This window comes from Fulmarus glacialis, unplaced genomic scaffold (genome assembly GCF_000690835.1).
Source record: "Fulmarus glacialis isolate BGI_N327 unplaced genomic scaffold, ASM69083v1 scaffold4368, whole genome shotgun sequence".
Taxonomy (NCBI): Eukaryota; Metazoa; Chordata; class Aves; order Procellariiformes; family Procellariidae; genus Fulmarus; species Fulmarus glacialis.
In genome coordinates, this window is record NW_009228783.1 from 51,681 (window position 1) to 73,651 (window position 21,971).

Below are 21,971 nucleotides of genomic sequence, written 5' to 3' on the forward strand. Positions count from 1 at the left end.
CCCCCCCCCGCCCCCGTCTGTCTGTTTAGAGAGTAGCCTTCAAGCTGACACTGTGTGGGGGAGAATGAATGACTGTAGTCTTGTGTTCTTAGCAGGAACTACTCCTTATCTATTCAAATATTTATGTCCTTGTGGAAGCTGATGAGCTGTTTGACTGTAGCTCAGGTCTTCAGTTACTTAATATTTTGCATTTAAATTGCCCCTTTTTTTAATTTAAATTTTTCAAGGCTTTGGGTACATTTAAGGAAAAAAGTTTCCTCAAAAGAAAACTGTATGAATTGTACAAGGATTTAAGGTTGTAGAGCACAAAAAGAGACTTTGAATTTGTAACTCTCTTAGGATTATGGCTATTCAAAATTTCTTAGGGTAGAGGAGAATTTGTATATGTGGCTGCTTTGCAAACCTGACTTCAGTTTCAGCCTTCAAGGAAATAAAATCGAGAGTATTTCTGTGGGGGGCAAGTTAGAAGTGCCATTTAGCAGTTTTGTTGACTGCAAGTAGGTATAACTGTACACAGCACTGATTAAATTTTTCTCAAGACTTAAAAGCAAAAAAACCAACAAACAAAAGAGCAAAACCCCTGTCTGTCTGCAAAATCCTCTACTGCACCGAAATCGTGCTTTGCATTACTGAGGATGCTTTGACTCCCAGTCTGATGGAGTCAGACCTGCTCTTCTGCACAGGGTCCTCCAAGAAGCCTTGAGTTGGCCTGGAGTTAGGAAGAGGCGTATCTGTGTCAGCTGTCCATCCTTCACTGCTTCTGATGTGGTGTTGGTCAGAGGAGGGGGCTCTGAAGGTAACCCCAGTGCTTGCTGCGGGCTCCTGCCCTCTGTGTCAGTGCAGTTAGTGATCACTTCGTGGCTGAAGTCACCTAGTCCTTAAGGAGCGTATTTGTAGTGGCTGGCTTAGTGTATACATGGAAAAAACTGTATTTTTTTTCAGAGTGTAAAGGTCTGTTTCCTTTCGTGAGCTTTTGGTATTGCAAAATAATAACAATTTAAAAACATTATTAAAAGGTTATTTTAAATTTAAGTTGTAGTGCTTCAGCTACATATTTTTACAATAAATAGGTAAAAATCCATATATTCTTGGAACGCGATTTGAGCAGAGCTTTACTAGCATTTATACCTCTTAGTGGACTCAAATATGTTGCAGTCAAAACATTAAGGTGTAAGAATGAGTAAAACCCACTTTCATCCTAAGCTATAAAGGCAGCAATAGTCAATCCTATAGGTTTGCATTTGAGAAGCTGGTATGGTATAAATTATAGTGTTTAGAGCAATGCAGAATTTGTTTTTTATAGTAAGTTAGCTAAATATTATTGTTACGGGGGTTTTTTGTGTGTATCAGCGTTGACAGCAGTGGAGGCAGGCATTCAGAGGCTGCCTTCTACACTTGATTTTTTTTTTTTTTAAGGTGTACAGTAGTCCAAACTGGAGAGGAAAATTCAAACAGTGATTTGAGCTGACAGATGTTTTGGTTGTCCTCTTACTAACGGAAGTTTTTCTTTCATGATGAATAGTAGTGGGCTGCAGTAATAGTTTGAGAAGTAGAGAGATTAAACTTTGTTTTTCAAGTATCAGTTTGATTTTAAGAATGACTTGATTAAATAAGGTGTGCAGCATTTGGTACGTGCACATATTTTTAATGGTTACAAGTGAAGTGAGCTTTCCTGGTTTTATTCCTATTTTCTGCTAATTGGTGCAAGATAATTATTTTCTTAACCTTTTACTGTTTAAGTGTGAGCTCAGCTGAAGCTTAGATAAAAATGCAAATGTTTCCTAGTAATTTATTCTTGCATCTCATTGAAACAAGGGCAGTTGAGCCAGCTGCATTGAATTTGAGGACTGTCTGATTTGGGCTGTGTTTGTATGAGGGAGCTGAACTATTCTCAGCAGGGTTCTTGCAGTTTGCTCTGATGTTTGCTGTTATGCGTGACTTTGTATTGCTGTTCAGCATGACTGAAAAAAGATAGGCTGGTAGCCGAGTTAGTTCTCTGTGCTTTAAATGATCTTGATAAAGTAGGCGTGTATATAAAACTGTCCTGAAATGTGACCACAGAGAGCCAGGATGCAAGATGATAACATTCCACTAATGTGAATTCTCTTGTGTGTGTGGTTTTTTAATAATCCTTGTCACTTTTAACACGATACATATTTCTCAGTATCCATACTGTACTTTTTCCTAGTCTAATATTAAGCATTTATTGCTAAAGCCACAGAAAAGTATTAAAATGAAGACAGGGAAATACAAGGTACCTAGGAAGAAAACAAGAGAGACTGTGTTAGTCTGTAGGGCTTTTCTAACAGGTTGAATGTTTTATAACTGTCGTCTAAAATTAGTTGAGTAATAAAATGCAGCCATGGACTGAGGTTTCTGTGTCTCTTAGAACCTATGTGGGAAAGTCTGTTGTTACACTGGCAACAAATATAATAATCTCTAGAAAAGCCCAACGCCACTTTACTTGTGATAACGCTTTGTGCTGTTTTTACACTGAATTTTGTGCCAGAGGCGCTGGTTCCATCATTTGGAACGATGACTGCTGCAAACTGGGCAATTCAAAAATATTGTTTAGGGATTCCTGGAAATTGTTTTGTCCAGCTGGTGACTTGGCTTAATTTGGCTGGGTTGATGAGTTTAATAGAATGGCATCCAGAATAATGCTTGAATAGAAGGTAAGTGCTTTGTGTTAAATGACAGAAAAGATGAAAATTAACATTAAAATCATGTACAAATTGAGTCAGGTAAAACAAATTTATTGCTTCGTCAAACAAAAGAGTTCATAAGAATATACTATATTTGGCAAAGAGATTTTATGCTTAATTTTGAGACTAGGTGTGCTGTTTGAAATGAATGACTTTAGAAAATGACATTTTTAAATTAGGTATTTTTGCTTTTATGTAGTACGACGAGATGAACTTAAATCCTAGACAAAACCTCTAGTATACTATTCAGAATACATTTTGTTTAATACTTTGCAAAGGTCACTTGTTCAATCTAATGACAACCTTAAGTTAGTATTGTAGTTTTCTTAAACGGCTACTGTAAAGAAACTTTTGTTACTGTTTTTTGACATTCCTTGCCAGTACAGACCCAAGAATGGGATAAAACTTAGAATTTTCTGTTGTTGCAAGACTGCTTTGCTGTACTCTGTACTGCTTTGTTTTTATTTACCAGTGGCTAGTGTTGTTATCACAGTAGTAATTTCTGTTTTGTATTAATGAAAAGATTGCCAATACTCTCAACTGTGTAATAAACAAAAGTAAATTAGCAAAACTCCCATTGTTTTTATCTATTATCCAAAATTATATCAGAAATAACTTTAAGCTACTTAGCAAGGCTACCCTATCTTAGTTCAGTGTGCTTTCATATGACAAAGGAGTGTTTGTGCAGACAATGTCTTCTATCGAGTGGTAGAAGGATGCTATGGTGCAATATACTGCCATATTTTTGGTCTCCTTAGTGTAGCTTTGTGTTAATACATCAGGGTGTTAGTTCAGTGGTGGTAAAAGAAAATTTTTGTGTTAATTATTCCACAAGCCTTCAGATGTACTAACGGCTACCAGATGTGGCAAAGTAATGGAGAGGCTTACAAATGGTGCTTGCTGAACACACGAACTGCTGCATGACTTTATGGCTTTGAGACGGAAGGAATTTAGGATACGTCTCCAAATGGCATACAAAATATGCTGTAATTGTACTAATCTTGTAATGCTGCTTAAATGTGTTTCGGAGCATATGCACTTCTGTGTAGATGTGTTCTTCGTGGATTACGTTGGATTGGCAATGTTTAAAACGATAATCGAAGTGACTTTTCAAAAGGTGGACTTGGTGGCTGGGCATTGGTGACCGAATGCTTAAAGTAATGCTGCTTTTCACAAGTGGAGCCAACTCCAGCAAACTCAACGGTTTGCAGAAACAGAGTCCACTGAGAAGTATTAGTCTGTCTTTTGTCTTTTCCCAACGTAAAACTAGGGAGAGCATGAAGTGAGCTGGGTTTGGAGGACAGGCTGACACAGTGCCCGAGAGGAAACTCTTAGGAGTGAAGAGGGATTCAGATTGCCTGGGCGCTGGTGGGAGTCCCAAAGCTTAAAGTTGAGGTGCTTACATTTGCCTAATGACATGAAGAAAAGGCGTGTGTCTGTCTCTTTCTGGGAGGACCGCTGATACGTGCCTATCTTCACGACGAAATGAAAAACTCGGGAACTTTCCTGTAAGGCAGCTCCTCCAGGTAATTTTAGGGGTTGGGGTTTTTGAGCTTATTTTTGTTGTTCCAAAAAATAAATGAAGCTTACTCTTATTTTACACAGTTTATATATCATAGAATAGTTTGGATTGGAAGGGATCTTTAAAGGTCTACTCCAACCCTCCTGCCATAGGCAGGGACATATGTAAGTGTTGAAATGCTCTAACAGGTTTTCTAGGGTTTGAGGTTTTTTTCCCCCCAAAAAAATTGCAGAAAAGGTTCCTTTCAGAATAAAGTGTTTTCTAAATTGCTGGCTTAAGATAAATTTTCGGTCATAGAAGCTCCTTGAACCTTTAGATATGAGGAATGTTCCAGTTTTCCTCTTGGTAGGTCCCATTCCTTACCCATTCTTGTCTCATTAAATCTGTCTGGAAATGAACCATCAGGTAAAAAATTGCTGTGGCAGCGTGGGCACTGCAATGGACCCTTCACTGATGTTCAGAGGGACCACCGTTAGAAAGAATGCCTCCGTTGTACTTGGTCTTGTTTATTTTGGCCTTCTTACCACCTCTGATGTTTTTTTCCCCTCAACTAATCTTTGATACAGGTGCGATCACTGAATTTGTTTCTTCAACATGAAAAAACCCTACATTATTTAGCTGCTAGCTCTGAAGAAGTTTAGGAAAATACAATTAGCTGTTAAGTCATTATAAGCACATCAGTGAATTTATCTTAAAGGTTGCAAAGGACAACTGCTCTAGATAGAGAGGCGGCTGTGATGATCTAAGGAATAAGTTGCAATTATTCTGTGGAACGATAAAACCTAGGAATTTTGTCCTGTGTATTGGCTGTTCAGAGGACTGTGACTATCAATTATTGCTTAATTTATTGTAAGGCAAAACTTTGACTTTTCTGGACATTATTTTCACTTAGTGAGTTTTATTTCTTGGCATACTTAATTGCCTTTTTTATAGTTTAGAAGGGTATCCTTGAAGAACTACACTCATCGACTTAGCAGTTCAATAGGTTGTATTGGCAGCTGGTTCATGTAATAAGTGTCAGTTAATGGTTCTTTTCATATGTATGTACTTTGGCTGTGATATAATACCTTTTATACATAGATATTATATTATATAAAGGGGAAATTAGCACGTATTTGTGTCAGTGCACAGCTGTGTGTATGGTTGTGTGTGGTGGGGAGAGGGAGAAGTAAGAGATGAGACATAATATTGAAAGGTACTTCAGGTTAGCTCGCAGGCTGACATGAGCTTGTTGACATCATGCCAATCCTTGACTTGCGTATGAATCACATCCCAGGAAAAAAAAAATTCCAGTAATACCCTGACAGTCAATATAACAGTGAGTGTACAAGGAAGTTTAACTCAGCAACAGGGAAAATATATCCATTATTCATATGATGCACTGTCTTGTTTCTGCTTTCTCTCCTTTTTATTCTTCCCATTTGCTAGTTTATTGTGTGCTTTGTAGTACTTAAAATGAATGATTTTGTAACTTGATAAGGGTAGTAATAATTTGTCACTTGTTTTCCAAGAAGAGAGAAGCCGCTTTGAGCAGTAAAATTTTTATTGCAGCCCAGCTTGAAACTATGTATAATTATTGCCTAAGTATGTGAGACTGGTATTTCCAGCTTTGTATGTGTATCTAATGTGATTGCATGGCAATTATTGCAAAAACGTGTTTGATTAAAAATCAAAGAATTAAGGTTTTTCATTATTGTGTTTCCTCTAATGCTGTTTTTGAATTTTCAAGTGTCTTAGGCATCACCGTGTAACTATAAAATTAAGATTTTGATTTAGTTTGCCATGTACATCTTGCAGAGATGAGGAATTTGAACCTTTGTCCAGTGCTGATCAAGAGTGGAAAGTAATCTAATTTAATTCATTTCAATGGAGAAAAAAAACCCAACCAGATAGCTTATTTATTTTACACGAAAAGATGAGACAGGTTTTTTTATCTGCTGAATTTAGTATTCCTCACTTATGTATTCAGTATCCTGGGAGTAACCAGCATTGCAATTGTGCTACTGCTAACAAAAGATCTACTTTCAGCTGCAGCTTCCAACAAGTAAAATCTACAGTGAGAGCTGTTCTTTCACAAGAGTTAATATCAACAGGAAGTTATTTTAGTAGACCTTTGGATTCCACAGATACAGATTTAATCATGGTGCTGCAGAGCCTACTTGTCTGAGCATACTGTCTGTCATATAATTGAGTCAGTTAAGATTTGGAAATTGGGAAATATATTTCCACAATTTTCTTTAAATTTGAAGATATTAAACTTTAATTGGTTTGTCCATAAAGGTAGAACCTAAGTTGCTGATAACTGTTGTAACTACAGGCTTTAAATTGATGTTGTAAATAGTTTTACCTGATAGTACTTCATTTAAGCCATTAAAGTGTTAATTTTAATGGTTGTGCCAGCACAGTGTGAAATTTTAATTCAAGATATAAAATGCAAGCTCTTTTTTAGTATGTGTTACTAAACATTTATTGCTACATGCATTTGAATGATAAGCAAATAAAAACACAGCGATGGCTGCGGTTTATAAATGGTCATTAGAGTCCTCATCCATCAAAACATGTAAGCGTGTACATAATGGGACTATTTGCATAATTACAGTTGTGAGCTTGATTTCTGAGCACGTAAGTAGTCCTTTAAGCGTATGTGGAAATGTTTGATGATCAAGTTTGACAGTTTAAATGGACTATGAATAAAAACTGGAGCACTCGTGAAATTTGCATCTAACCTATTGACATGTTTGGTTTTTGTGCTTTTAAAAGTGGTCAGCAAGCATTGGCAAACTTCCCACGCTGGTTACTTCAAGTTATTTGACAGGTTTCTTTCTCTCCTGAAGAGTTCTTTCTGTAGAAGCAGAGACTCTTAGTGGCTTTTGAATTCAAACCTCTTCCCCCCTCCTCCCCCCATCCACTTTTCTGCTGTTTCTATGAATGCTTCAGCAGGTGAAAAAATCACAAGCTTTTGTTTTTAATGAATAGCAAACACCAAATAGTATGAATGCTGTGGAAATATACCTTCTTTTATTTGAGGAAATATTGGTGGGAAATGTTGGGTATTAATTCTAGTTGATAGACTGAATTTGAGAACAGAATTGAACGTGCTATAACAGTCTCACCTTACACATTTTGTTCGCTGTGTTGGCAATATTTTTGTAATAATGAATATTCAGTGAAAAAGAAATTTGTGTATTCACCTTGCAGAAGAATATAGGAGCTGATTGGAAAGTGAGTGTAGTGTGTATGCTTAAGTTTTAATAATGTAATATTTAATCTAGAAATTTGTTCAGCTGCTATAGCCTAGTGTTTTCCTCCAGGATGGGTGACATTGCCAGGGCCATATTCAGTGCTCACTTGCAGCCACTTGTGTACATGCTGGGATAGCAAAGCTTATAAAATTCCTAAAGAATCCAATAGTGCTTTATAATCTAGAGGAAAGAATTGCCTGAATTTGTGGTTTTGGGTATGGTTTTGGACATGGATATATGCTTTCTTAAACCATCTAACCAAAATCAGGTTAATCTGCATTTTTATTGAGAAATATGTAAATTAATAACTGCTTCATACATTATTCAAGAAAAGATGTATTTTGTATTGCTGATAACCTCTGCTAATCTTATCTAAAGATATGCAAATGATTTAATTAAAATAATTATACTGTATAATATACCTGAACTTTGCTCTAAAATAGTACGTATTAATCATTAATGGTACTTGTATTTTTGGCTGGAAAGACAAAGTGTTTGATTGATAGTGGATTCTAAACTATTTTTTCCCCTTCTTTGCTTAACAACTTGGACTGAGATGTACTTTGTGACTGTAATCAAACAATTGACCTCATGCATTCAAGAACGGTGGAACTTGATTTAAAATTACTAGGGTTGTGGCAGAAGAGTGTAGTTGTTTGAAAATAGACAAGTGGTTTTGTATGTACCTAAGAGGCAATACTCCCTGAGTCTGTTTCCCTGTGGCTCTTCCTACTATTAACCATTACTGCTAAATAGGAGTTTTCTGTCTCTTGAATTCCTCTGATCGTGGAGTTGTATAGTATAATTACTTGTCACATCATGGGCTTCAGACTAGATAAGAATTGATTAAAAAGGAAAAGTATAAGGGCTTGTCATCCTTCTAATTCAAAAGGATAGTGAGCACATGGTGCTTTCGTTGATGGAAGCTGCAAATTCTAAGCATAAACACACAAACAGAAATGCCTTTTATGGGGAATCAATCATTGCCCCTTTTGAGGCAAAAATACATCTGTAATCAAACCGTTTGATATTAACAATCAAATGCAAAGGTAAGCAAAATAAGTCTGACTGTGGTTTATATTTGAATTACTTTGGTTTTTTTCTGGTCTGGTGCTCAGTGGACACAAGAACTTGAGGAACCTCTAAAAATACTGCATGTGTTTGAGCTAATAAGGTTAAGATTAAAACCAAAGACTTTTGTCTTAGGGTTTCTTAGGTAGAACTTTTTCTCATCTATTATTTGAAATAAGGCATTTAAATCCATTTGCAAATGAAGAAAAAAAACCCCAAGTTTATCTCATTGAAATTACTGTTTGTGTAGACTAAGTGATTTTTATCTGTGGTGTTACTAGAGGTCCATTTACTATTGTCTAAACCAAAGTGTATTCTGGCATGATTGCATTAAATTGCTGGGCAGTAATTTTTAATTGCTGGATTTTTGCTCTTCATGCTTGAGAGAGAATGTTTACTCTAGAAATAAATAAATAACTACTAATTATTACTGAGAAATAGAAAGACAAAATTAGTTGAAATTACTACGAATAGTTAAAATATTAAACATCTGTTTGTATCTTCTGAATCCTTTCATTATGTACTGTGAAATGGAGTGACAACTGCAAGTTCAAGGGGAATTAGAAAGAACTGCAGTTTCATTAGTGGCTACCAAGAATTTACTGCAGGGAAAAATGACAATTGTGTGTTTGGTTTTTTTTTCCATTTTTAAGTAGTGGAGGGAAAATTAAACCCAGAGAACTACAGCATGGCTAATGAGGAGAAGGTGCTTCTCCAGCTCTACAGAAGATAGGGAAAAAGTGATTAGAGGAACATAACTTAGTTATGCATTGTGTACCGATACACCAAAAGGTTTCTTTAACACGTTGGAAGGACCTTGTAAGTCTCTAATTTTGGTGTAAGTTGTCAGTTTTCCCAGCTTACTAATCTTTCATGCCCCTTTCTTCTTTTAAATCTGTTAAATCTGAAAGTTTCATTTTCATTGAGTTTCAGTTTAGGTAACTTACCCCCAAAAGAATACGCTAAGAGCAAGCCTCCGGGGGTTCAGCTGAAGCAACAGAGAATAGCTAAGCCAAAGCAACCCACTCTTGCATGATTCTCTTCTTGAAGTCTTTGCATCACCTTTAGAGACATATGAATTTGTCTTGTTTATTTGTTGTTTCTGTTTTTTTAGGGGGCAGCACTTAAATACTTGCCAGCTATTGTCAATGATGTGAAATTAGTATTTGATCCAAAAGAACTTAGGTGAGTAGTGTTAATTAAATGTGTAGTGTGAACTTTATCTAGATCTTTATTTTACACAGATATATATATGCACATATAAAAATATATATACAGAGGCAATGAAATGTGATCATCTGAGATGTTTTATCACTTTGGTTTTATTACCTTTTTTTTTTTCCCTTGCAAATATTTTTGGGGCTACACAAATACCCTGTTTTTCAAGTAACATGTATGGCATCAAGGTTTGCCAAATGTCTTGGCAAACTTTGCAGTCTTGTTGAGTACAACCATGTAATGAGATAGCAAGAATTATCAATCAGGCAACTGACACCAAAACTCTTCAGCTGTATACTTGATGCTTCACTCTTTCAAGTATAAATTTAATGTAAATAATAACTCTGGTTTTGTTCAGTGAACCGTGTTGCTGGATCAATATTTCAGTAGCTCATAAATACAGGAATGTTGTTAGTAAATAGAAGGGGTAATAGGAAGATGTATTAGAACAAAAGAACAATAGAGAAACCAAATCAAAACTAGTATTTCAGAAGAACTTTTAAAGAGAAAAAAATCAATTGCTCTTTCACAGTGCTATTACAAGGCGTTTAAGTTGAAAAAAACCTTTTTTCATCTGATTTGATTGCACAAACCCTTCTATATATTGTCTGTTTTCATTTCTATGTTCTGGTGTGTCAAAATGAGGAAAAGAAAGATAAAGTAGAAATGAAATAAGTATAATCTTAGTCTAACATTCCAATGGCCTGCAGAAACTGGCATTTAACTTCTGCTTGCCTGTACTGTAAACTTTTTTACATGTACACTTACGCTTCCTATGGGCCTAGGGAGTACCTCTTTGTAGAGCTTCTGGGCTAAAGCATAATTTTGATATGTGGTAGCAAAAGTACTGGGAAAATGTACCAAATGAAAAATACCAGTGTTTGGCCTGTTTTACCCCAAACACTACAGTTTTTCTGTTACTTAGAGTATTTACATTGAGATTGAATAATACTTAGAAGTGAAGGCTTAATAGGAAAAACAAAAAACCCCAAGATTTTAGGAAGCGATGCAAAATTACTGAAGTGTCTTTTAAAAATCTGTATTTAATGTGGGAGCTCAGCTGATGAGTGTGGTGGTACCTTATCCTAAAATGTGTGTGTTTCTGGTTGGTTTTGTTGTTTGTTTATTTGTTTTGTTTTGTTGGTGAAAGCTTGTAACATGAATTACCACTTTTTTAATTTTTGGCTTATATTATCATGTATTATTCCATTAATGGTATGTGATGATTGAAGTAAAGAGGCAATAGCACAGGCAACTGAAATTTGAAATCTAAAACCTTAAATGAAACATGGGAAAAGAGTGTAAAACTGAGATAAAAGGGAGAGGGCAAAAGAAAAGACAAAACACTAAACAGACATATTAAAGACAATTCACATTTCTCTGAAATTCCTGTCTCTTTTATGTCTGGAAAAAAATGTGTTTGCTTGTCCAAAAGTATGTAGTTGTTTATCTTGTTCTGTGCTATTGGATGTTTTTTACCTATTTTCGAGCGAGATTAATGTATTTTTACTTGTCCCTTTGTATGTAGCAAACTCTTTACTGAATTCATCCTAAACGTTCCCGTGAGCCGGCTCACAATCCAGAAGCTATACTGCTTGATAGAAATAGTTCACAGTGACCTCTTCACGCAGCACGGTAAGCAGGACCTTTGCAACCATTAAATTGTTGCATTATTCATTGTCTCCAGATCTCTGCTAGTGCAAGGTTTGTCCTTGCTGCCGAACACAGTGGAGGTTGTAACCAATTAAGGTTGTTCCATTAGAAGAACAAGAAGATTTAAAATAAGTGAGGAAATGCTAATTGACACTTACTGCAGGTTATAGATCATAAAGAAGTGAAAGCGAAAACTTGTAATTTTTAATTTAAAAGGGCACTAAGCATCCAGTCTTATTGGCATGTGTTATAACTTTAGGTATGATATATTTTATCAAAAACTATTAATTCAGCTTTTGTGCTCAGTGAAGTTCTATGGAGAAAATGAAAGTTTTTGATATCCTTTCTTTCCAAAGCGTCATTCTCTCCCTTTAAGCTGTCCCCTAGCTGAAGTAAAAGAACATATAAGCCTTTTAGAGTGTGCCGTTCATCCATGCTTTCTTATTTTCTCTTTTTACATTAGTGGGCCAGTGAAAGATAAGTTCAAGCACTTGCCTTACAGATTTCTTCATTTGAGGTGAAACATTTTATTGTTTTTCTAGATGACTGCAAGTTAAACTAACCTAAGCTAAGTGTTTATGCGCTGTCAGAAGTAGTTAATGAGGGAGCAAATAGGCAGTGGTTCAATGATAAAGGAAATTTGAAAGGATTCTTCTGTCAGATCAAAAATGCTGGGACCATGTGATGCAAAGTGCTAATAAAACAAACTTTTTTGGTTCCAGTTTAAAAAATGTTCTTCGTGGATTGGCTTTGTACTGGCAGGTCTTACAGCAGATCAGGTAATGTGTAACTACAGCTATGTAACTTTTGCTTGATCTAGTAACTTTTGTTTTCTTCCAGTTAGCAAATAAGTATAAAGCCAACACAATCTATGCTGCAATCTGTTGTGCTCCTTAATTTCACAAAACTGTGTGCGTTTGCGCCTGGTGCAGTTCAGCGGCACTGCTAGAAGGTGGGGTATTGCATGGATCTGGTACGGACAACTGTGGAATTAAGTACTCTTGCTCTTTCCACTTCTTTCCACTTGAAGTTTTATTTCTGATTTTGCACAAGTAGCAACGAAGAATGATGTTCAAAGAATGAGCTTTACATTTTGATGGCACTTTTTACTTAGACTGAATTTGCAGTAAGGTTATTCTCCAAGTTTATGATTTATAACAAGTACCTGTAAAATTATTTGGTCTACATGATACATGTTACATGCAAGTTTAAACCTTAAACTTTAGGTTAAAAAAAAAGTCTAATGAGAATTAGGACTGGAAGATAGAGATCCTGGAGACTCTGAACCTTTCAAGAAAGAGATGGAGCTTTTCCATAAGGAAGCCCTGAGTAGAGTTACAGTCTCACCTGAGCAACAAGGCATAACACAAGTTGTAAATTTACTTCCTGCAGTTATGGATGGTGATGAAGTAAGAATAAACCTCTGAAAAACAGTGTCTACCAGCCATGTCACCACGTACTGCACCAGCAAGTCCAAATGCAGTTCAGTTTGATTTTCGCTTTTGAGATCTTCTTTTGAAATTATTCAGCCCTTATGAGCCACATCAAATGTTTTTATTCTGAATTACAGGGTTTGCAAGAATAAAAAGGAGGAATGCAGATGGAGTTGCTGGTGTTGGGGCTTGGGTAAAATGGTGCTAGTATCTCTGAAACCGTTTTAATGTTTGCTGTTTCAGATACATACATCAATGTTACTCCTTTCCTTCATTCATTCTCAGCTTGCTGTCTGTGTAGTAATTTTTCCTTCTGGCTGCTTTTAGATTGCAAGGTCTTTGGGGCAGAAGTCAGTAATATAAGGTATTATACTTGACTGTCTTGGATGGGAGGAAATTGAGATAACTCAGATAAAACAAGAAATTATGACTATAAAAAGTACTCCTAAGGAAGGCTACAGGGGCACATCATGTATTTACTGTATTAATCTTTGACTTCCCTCATTCAACCAATTTCATTTTCAAAGGTGGAGGGAGAAATTGTGCGTGGCTGGTTTGTTTTTTAAACCTAACTCTCAAACTCAGCCATTTGGGTTGCAGCGAATGGTATCTTCCAACATTATTCTCTGTAGAGCTCCTGAGAAATTTAAATGAATCGGTCTTAATAGCAGGGTCATTAATCTGAACTCAGTCCAGTTTTGTTGACAGAACAGTACTACTTAATGGCTTTTGGATCTTATCAGGAGGCTCCTAACCAGGGTTTTTCATGTCACTGGCTGTTAAGAATGTCTTAAATCTAACGTGCTTCAGTTGAGTTGCAATGGAGATTCAAGGCACGTATGCTGCTAGCGCTGCCCACCTTGGCGTGTGTGGCACAGTCTGACTGCACGGGACGCTGGTTTCACCCCGCCGCAGCCCGGCTGTACTGGAGCGGTGCTGTGCTGTGCGCGAGAGGGGGGAGCCTGGCACTGAGGAGGACTCACAGAGTTCGGTGCAGCAGGGATGTGGCTGTGCCGCTTCCCACGGGCTCTATTAGCGTACACACCTCTGCGACGCCATCCCTTCTGTATGGTTATACGTCACCTCGTATATGTATGTATTTTTTTTGTGCGTCGATAAACAAAGCATTATCTTGAAAGCTTCTCTTGCCACTGCTAATTCTCTTATAAAGCTTGTGTCTGGAGAACCAGTTGTATTGGGTACCTTTCATAAACACTAAAATTCACTTGAAAATAAATTAAATCCCTAGCCACAGCCTTTGTTAAATTTAATTTTTTTTTTTTCCCCCCCTTGCTCTGTGGGCTTGAGTTATTACTAAAACATAGTTCGAGTGCCTCTCTTCCTCCTCATTGATTCAATAATTTTTAACTGATAGGCAATACTTTCATATAAGTATCCAACTAATCCTTTATCATATTGCAAAAATGAGATTTTCTTTTCTAAAAGCAATATGCAGTACAGGATTGTGGAATTGATGGAAAGCTGTAAAATGTACCGAAAATCAAACAGCATTTCATCAGTGTATTTCTGTTGGAGAAAAATGCTCTAATTCTGTGCTCTGAGAGGTCAAGGAAGATTTATTTGTGTCTCCAGAGGAATTAAAATTCAAAATACATGAATTTGTGAAGCTTGAAGGATTTTGGGGTGAGAGGGGTGGGTGTGTGAAATAGTTTGCTAAAGCATTGTGCTTGAAGAATGATGTTGAGTGATGGATGGTTCAGTGGTCGTTATGAAATCTGAAAAGTTTGGGACCTTGGATGAGAATGTGCTGTGGTGGTGTGGTTTGCATGTCTTTAAAAAAGGATGCAAAATATAGTTTTAAAATTTGTTCACTTCTTTTCTCGTTATGTCGTGTGCCATTTATATGTTTCTTTCTGAAATTCAAGGTAACTTTTCTTCTTTGCAGAACTTGCACTTATTTTTAGTAAGGTTTCTTCAGCCCGAGCAGGAAAACCCTGTACATTCCTTAGGTTTTGGTGCTTTTGTCCTAACAGTGGCTTATCATTAAGCCCTAGTACCAAAGGGAAAAAAAAAATCAGTATGTAGCTAGTCAGTCAAAGCAATGTTACGCAGAGAGAGAGAGTGTGTGTGTGTGTATTTGTATATACGTATTTGATAGGAGAATAGAAGCTAGGTGACTTCAAGGAGCATATTTTTCCAAGCTTGTGGTTATTTAGAGGCCAACAAGTAGAAGTCATCTCTCTGTATAGACTAAATCTGTATCAGATCTTCACGCTTCTAGTTTCTGTCCTTGAAACAACAAATATTCAAATTTGACTAAGAAGAAAAGAATTTCTTGTTGATTCCCTGCTAACACAGAGACAGCTGTTTTTGCCCATTTTCAGAGGTTATATTCATCGAGTTCAAGGCCTGTTTTCACATCTTAGATGATCTGCCTTTTATCCTCTCCATGTTTGTGTCAAGAATCTATTATGGCTTTGGCAAAATAAATGTGAATTTTCTTCTGGAAAAGCGTAAGGTTGCATCCTGTTTTTCTCGAGCATGGAAAATAACCCCTAACGTGGTGATGCTCAATTGCTCTTCTTCTGTTCACGCAGTAGACCTGTGTTATACATTGGTTTAGTCTTTGTTCCCTTTCTTATGTGAGGAAACCCTTCCTGGAAGGTCATTGAAAAGATCATTTGATCATGGCTGCTGCAGAAGTTCTCTGCAGTGCTTAGCACAACTATTTCCAAGGGCTAAATCACAGCGATGATCTAAGAGTGTGCCCTTCAGGAGTCTTTTCAAGAGCTAAACTGCCATGTTTTCCTGTACTCTCTGTGGATGATTTATCTCATTTTTGTGTGTATGTATTGCCCAGGTAGTGATATCAGCAGCATAAAGGATAGTTGTGAACAGGGAGATTGGCAGTCTGTGCTTTGGAGGAGTTCATTTGACTCTGTCCCACTCCCTGATTTTTGTAGAGAGGAAAATTATTGGGCTAGAAGCCCTTTGCATAGGGGCTGGATGCTTCTGTAGGGTCTTTGAATACCCCAGTGTTCATCTGTGCTAACTGGGATGCAGCTTTTTGCATGCAGTAAAGCATTTTAAATTGTCAGTGATTAACATCCTGATTCAGCAAGTTATTTGATTTTGAGACTTAAATAGAGCCTTAAATGTACTAGTTAGATGTATACAAATATGTATACATCTTTCTCAGTGAGGACGTAAGTATATCGGTATGGTTCTTACATATGCCATACATATATAATATTTTATGTAGCTATCTTTAAACATAAGATAAATATGAATATATAATAATTATATAAAAGTAACTATATATGACCATATAGGAGTAAATGCATGTATAAATAAGTAACATTTATTACCACAGTAATTTACATAGATCTGTTACGGTGCACACAAAATCTTTTTTTGTCTGTGTAAAGCAGCAAACTTTTGATTGAGACCAACGCTGCATCTCTTCTTCCCTTCATGTCCCTCTCCCCTCCAAAAACCCCCACCTCAAACCCCGAAACAGAGGAAGCATTTCTTTAGATTAGCACCTGAAGCAATTCTGTATGGTAAAAGTCTTCTGTAAGAGTATGTCCAAATGTCAGTATGAATTTAAAAATTAGTGTGAAACAGTTTTATAATAACCTAATGCATGTTTTCAGTTCTAAATGTGTAAGGACTTATGGTTGGTAGTTAAATGAAGTGTGTTATCCATGCAAACTTCAAAATTTTGGTTTTATGTAAATAGTGATTTATCTGATTTGTTTTGTCCCATAGAGGTGTTTGTATTCTCTCTTGCTTTGTTTTACAAATGACTTCCAGCTAATTACCAAGTGGGCTGCGTAGCTGCTGTATTCTTAAACAGTTAGGAAATCTAGTGATTTCTCCGTTAGGAAATTGTTAGTCTATTAAATATTAGTAGACAGCATATAGCATTTATAAAAGTTCTTATTGTTTAATTATGACTAAAATTACAATCTTTGTCTCCATGCTGTGTAGTGCAAGTGAGGTTACTAAGCATAGGTTTTATTTTTTTGGCCACATTAACTAAATGAACGATAAAATAAAGAAATGCATTTGTCAGTGTCCCTCCAAATGAAATGTTTTTAAATTGACAAAAATTTATTGCGTGTATTTAGCTTCAGCATAGTTCCTGTGTCAGTGTTTCATTTGAAGTCTTTGCTTGGATGCTCATAAGTTGATAATGCCTCCTGAGCATCCTTTTATCAAGATTAATATTTTATTCTCGCTGCACATTCCTGTGACATTAATCATTGCGGGTTGGACTTGTGCAGTAGAAAACAGATGTCGAATTATTGTTGTCTGTAATCATTGTGCATCATACTCATGAGCTATCTCCAGAGTGGCTTTTGAGCAGGAGACTAATGTTATAGACTATAGATTTATCAAGGTTGCCCATTAATCAGGGCTGGGAGGTGTTTGTGACAGGCAGGCTGATGAAGGTTAACCTTTCCTCTTCTGCACTTCTAAGTAATCAAGATACAATTGATCAACCCAGTGTTTTTCAAAACAGTTTATAGCAAAGGATGCTCTTAAAATCTTATCTCCTCACAGAGCATATTACCATAGTACTAGATTTGTTTAAAAATATATAGAGATATTTGTGTGTGTGTGTTTTGGTGGGTTCCATCTTTGGATTTTGTTGCCTTCTAGCTCTTGTATTTTAATAGAGGTATCTGGAAAACCTTAAAACGATGGAATTGTTTCAGTAGCTGTTTCTGCTTCAGTCCAAAGTGAAGCTGGGATCTGTTGTGTGATTAGAAACCAATGGGACAAAGGTGTCGGTCTACCAGATGGGGTCTACTCGGAGCGACTTTGCAGCGACGGAGCTGCGGTGCCGGGGCAGCACCCGAGCCCGCTCCAGCGGCACGGGGCACCCTTGCGTCAGTGAGGGCCAGCTGCGCGCTGCGCCGTCTTAACAAGAGCCTAGGCAGCAGGGCTAGGGAAGTGTTTCTGATACCCTGCAAGAAGGCCTTTAAAAAACTGCAGGAGAAAGGAAAAGTATGTAAAAATCATCCAGTATGTAAATAGGATTTTATGACCTGTCAGATGCTGAGTATCATGAAGTACCCTTTTGATTTTAGACAGAGCTTTCCTCTTTCCCATGGGCAATATTTATTCCTTTTTGCCCACTGCAAAGTAAGCTCTATATCGGTGTTTCTTCCTTAGTGTGAAAGTTCCATTGGTAATTTGAGAACCAGGTAATCTTCAGAAAGATTTCACAGTGTTAGTGCTTGCACAGTTCTCTGGCGTGTGGGGGTGTGTTTTTTTTCTTGGTGCTGGTTTATAGGCTTGCTTGTTTCTTAGTTTATTTTTAAGTCTGGGAAGGATCTGGATCTTTTTATCAAGTATCCAGCACACCTTGACGCTTTGTTTTATCCTCCCATGTTCTAAAACCTACAACAGCTACAAACCAAACAGCAGATGTTCACAAGTTGTTGAGGAAGGCAGAGAGCCTGTAAGGTGGTAACTGAGGAGCGTTGTCAAGTCTACCCAAGGGAACTTAGTCTTTTGTATAGGTTGTGTAATTCTAAATGAAGTAGTATGACAAATCAATTAGTTTTTCCTTTCTCAGAAATTCAACTTGAATACCTTCCCTATTGATTAGAGCATACTCTAGACAATCTAACTCAAAGGTGACATAGCTGCAATTTTCGCCTTCTGCATGCTTGCAGATATTAAATTGATCTTTGACCGTTCTCTACTAGCAGGGCTTAACGGGGACATGAAACATTTTCAAACCTCTAATTAGGGGCCTTTGGAAGTTATTAAAGATTGATTCACCTTGCAGGCTTTACAAAGGCATGTTCATATGTCTTTGCTGGAGTGCTTAGCAACTGGGTGTCAGGGTTCTTTCTCTCCCCTGCATTTGGTGAAAGAAGTGTGCTACACCACTGCTTTGTGGGTTTTTTCTGAATCTGCTCTTTTCTTTCCAAGTTACTCAGAACCTAAGGTGACAGCATATGCTGAGGTTTCACAAATGTGGAGGCACAAGGCTGCAATCATAAAGCATCTCTGGGGCAAATGGACTGAGCTGAACTAGGCCATTCATTGGGTTGAAATTTATATGGAGAATTAGCAGTTAATTTTGACCTGCAGCCATCTGGTGATTCCTGTCATGTAAGAACAGTCTGAGTACTTGAGCAAAGAAGGGAACGTTTTTTGGGGTAGGAGTGAGTGGTCAAGGGCTGGAGCAGTTCAGAGGCAGAAGTTTGAAGGGAATGTAAAATGGTGATTGTACGAAATACATGGCAAGTCAATACCAGGAAAACCTTCTTTATCTAATGGCTGGATCTTCACTCATAATTTCTTTTTTCTGTTCAGGGGGGTGCTGTGTTGGTGGTTGTTTTTTTTTTTTTTGGGGGGGGGGGGGGTTTGGTTGGTTTTTGGGGTTTTTTTGGTTGGTTTTTTTTTGTTTTTTAGCTAAGGTTATGCATTTGAAATATGTGACAGCAAACTATTACTTTAAATGCACATATATCATTGTCTACCATATTAGGGCAGTTTGGAGACTTCATTTTTGTATAAATAGCTTTAGATCACTTAATGAGCATCCTGGTAAATAAACTCTTTCAGTGAGGTCAATTCTGTTTAGCTGTTTTTTTCACAGAGATCACCACTTCCTTTCACTTTTAATATCTGTATAGATCTAGGATAATATAGTTGTAAAAAAAAAAATGGAAACTTACGATGAAGATGTTTCTTTGTTATTAGATTTGGATCTTTTGTAATCCAATTCTCTGCTACCTAATGGAAATGAATATGAGGGGATGTGATGAAGTCATGGCTAGGTGTATTTCCCCATGTAAATACATTGCAGGGTCTAATGTCTGTTTCTTGAGGCAAAAATTTCAACAAACACACCATGATTTTTCTCCTTTTTGAGCTATAAAGCTGGAGGTTAAATGACCAAGAAGCAATTAAATAGATAACCTCTGCGTTGAAGAAGCTAGCTCTTCAGAGTGCTTTCTTTGAATGAGAGCCCGTTTGTGCGTTCCTAGTAAACATGTACTTACGTGAGTCACTTGAGACTGAGGAGTATTTCTCTGGAACTGCTAGAAGTTGGGTGTGCTTATACGCTGTTATTTCTCATTCTCCATGTGTGAGCTTACAAGGCAGAACGAGGATGCTGTTTCAGTTCCTCTCTAGCATCTTGTGAGATGGAGTGCGCTCTATTCTGCATTATGACATGGTTTTCTTGATTATTTTTTATGTCAGTGACTTTTATTTTTCCCCATTGTGCAGTTTGTGAGAGCAGTATTCCAGCCTTTGTGCTGTGTATCTTGCCATAGGGACGAGTTCGTGGAGGTGCTCCTCTTGTAACTCTTGCTCTGTAGGAGGCAGAAGGCTGTGGTCACCGATGACCTGGGAGTCCTGAAGCAGAGAATAGTTCAAGTCATTGCAGTTGGACCTTACGGCACTGGCTGGAGGCTTCTGGCAGACTTTGGACAGAGAGTGTTTCCCTGTGAAGTCCATCTTTATCTCATCCATTCTGTTTCCTTTTCTTTTTTAGTAGCAGAAGCAAGTCCTCTTGAGCCCATACCTTATCACTGAGACTCATCAAGTGAGAGTAATTTTCACCTTGGCACTGAGTTTTTAATGCCTATATCAATTTTTCCAACTGCAAGCCAAAACACACCACCGTAAGCATGTATTGATTTCTTCATCCTTGGCAGCCCTTTGCCTCCTAGCTGTCAGTTTTTTCTGGTACCTGCAGTGCATATTTTAGCACTGGTGATACTGCCTCGTCCATCCCATGCTTGTAACCAGCAGACTGTCAGCTGAGACTCAATTTTCACTGTGGAGGGATTTTGAAGTTGGCGCCTGTGTGGCACCCATGCAATGCAATTGGGTACTCTCTTAGAATAGTACCTTCTACAGCACTGACACCTTGGCACCTGGTTTGCGGCATCTCCTAAATACTGATGAGAATCATCAGGAATGGTTGAGGGTGGAAGTGCAATTCTGTCTCTGGGCGTCTCTTCAGCAAAAGATGAAGCTAGTAAAAGTACTTAATTCTGGTGAATCAAAGTCAGGGTCACCATCTTTTGGCGATGCAGATCTTCATCAGCCTTTGAGCTACTGGTATTTGCTGTAGCTTCTCAGCACCGATTTGCTCATTCTGTCACTCCTGCCTATCCTCACTGCCTCTGGGTGCCAGTTGCGTCCACTGCAAAAGCAGAGAGACCAAATGTGTATCAATAAAGGGAATGTTTGGTTGCAGAAGGAGCTTCTGCTGCTGAGTAGCACTCTATTGCTACCAAGAGGAGGCTTCCTAGAGTTGAAAGCGTTACTTTGAGCTGTTGATCTCTTGGCTTCTCAGGTAAGTGTTAGGTATAATGCTAAATAAGTGTTTTCACATTGCAATATGGGGTCATCCCCTCTTAACTGAGATTAATCTCCAGTTTTCATTTTTTAGTCTTGTGCCTCATGCTGTGGTCTGTATGTTACTCGCACTCTTGATGTTGGGATGGTGATGTTTACTGGTCCAGAACTATTGAAAATCCTCTTAAATAACGGCTTAATTGAGTGCTCATGAGCATTTCTGAATGTTCCAGGGACTTCAGCTTTTGTGTGAAAATAATCTCTAAGCAATGATATAGTCATTAAGGACTGCCATGAAGCCTCCTCTTGTGAGTCATCCATATGCCATCAAGTCCAAGCAATTTGGGTAATATCACTAAAAAAAATGTCAGTGTGTTATATCTTTTGTGTGGCTGTCAAGAGCTTCATCTGTGTTTTCCCAGATACTGTATAATTACGAGATCTCATGGGCCAACAGCCAATGTAGCATTTGACAAAGTGAATTCTTCAGTCATGTTTTCAGAGATTGTCGGCCAGGTGGATTTTATCATACAAGGGAGACTCTTTGGAGTGACCCATGTTGTGATAGCGTATGTCCATGTGTCAGGAAAATAAAAATTTCTTAATGGTAACTATTGTTTTTCAAGATACTTCGTTCACGTGCGTATACGCCCATAACTGTGCTGCTTTCTGTCTGTCTTACACATATGACTTCTCTGAGAAAAAGCTGCTTGCCAGCTTGGTAATCCAGCTGTTTTAGTATAGAGACATAGTACACCTTTGGGCAAAGCAGACCTCACATCTTCTTCCATGTGTACATGAGATTGTTGAGCAGATCGGTAGGGAA

General features: G+C 37.6%; 1 protein-coding gene across 1 annotated transcript in view; it reads left to right on the forward strand.

The window, feature by feature from the left end:
- LOC104081002 (dedicator of cytokinesis protein 1) overlaps positions 1–21,971 on the forward strand; it is a gene marked incomplete at its 5' end in the record, with an annotated part of 84,646 nt that overhangs the window by 50,406 nt on the left and 12,269 nt on the right. The window contains 2 exons of the mRNA XM_009583585.1: positions 9,655–9,725; positions 11,287–11,393. Coding sequence (XP_009581880.1) covers positions 9,655–9,725; positions 11,287–11,393 — 178 coding nt within the window. The remainder of the gene's footprint in view (positions 1–9,654; positions 9,726–11,286; positions 11,394–21,971) is intronic.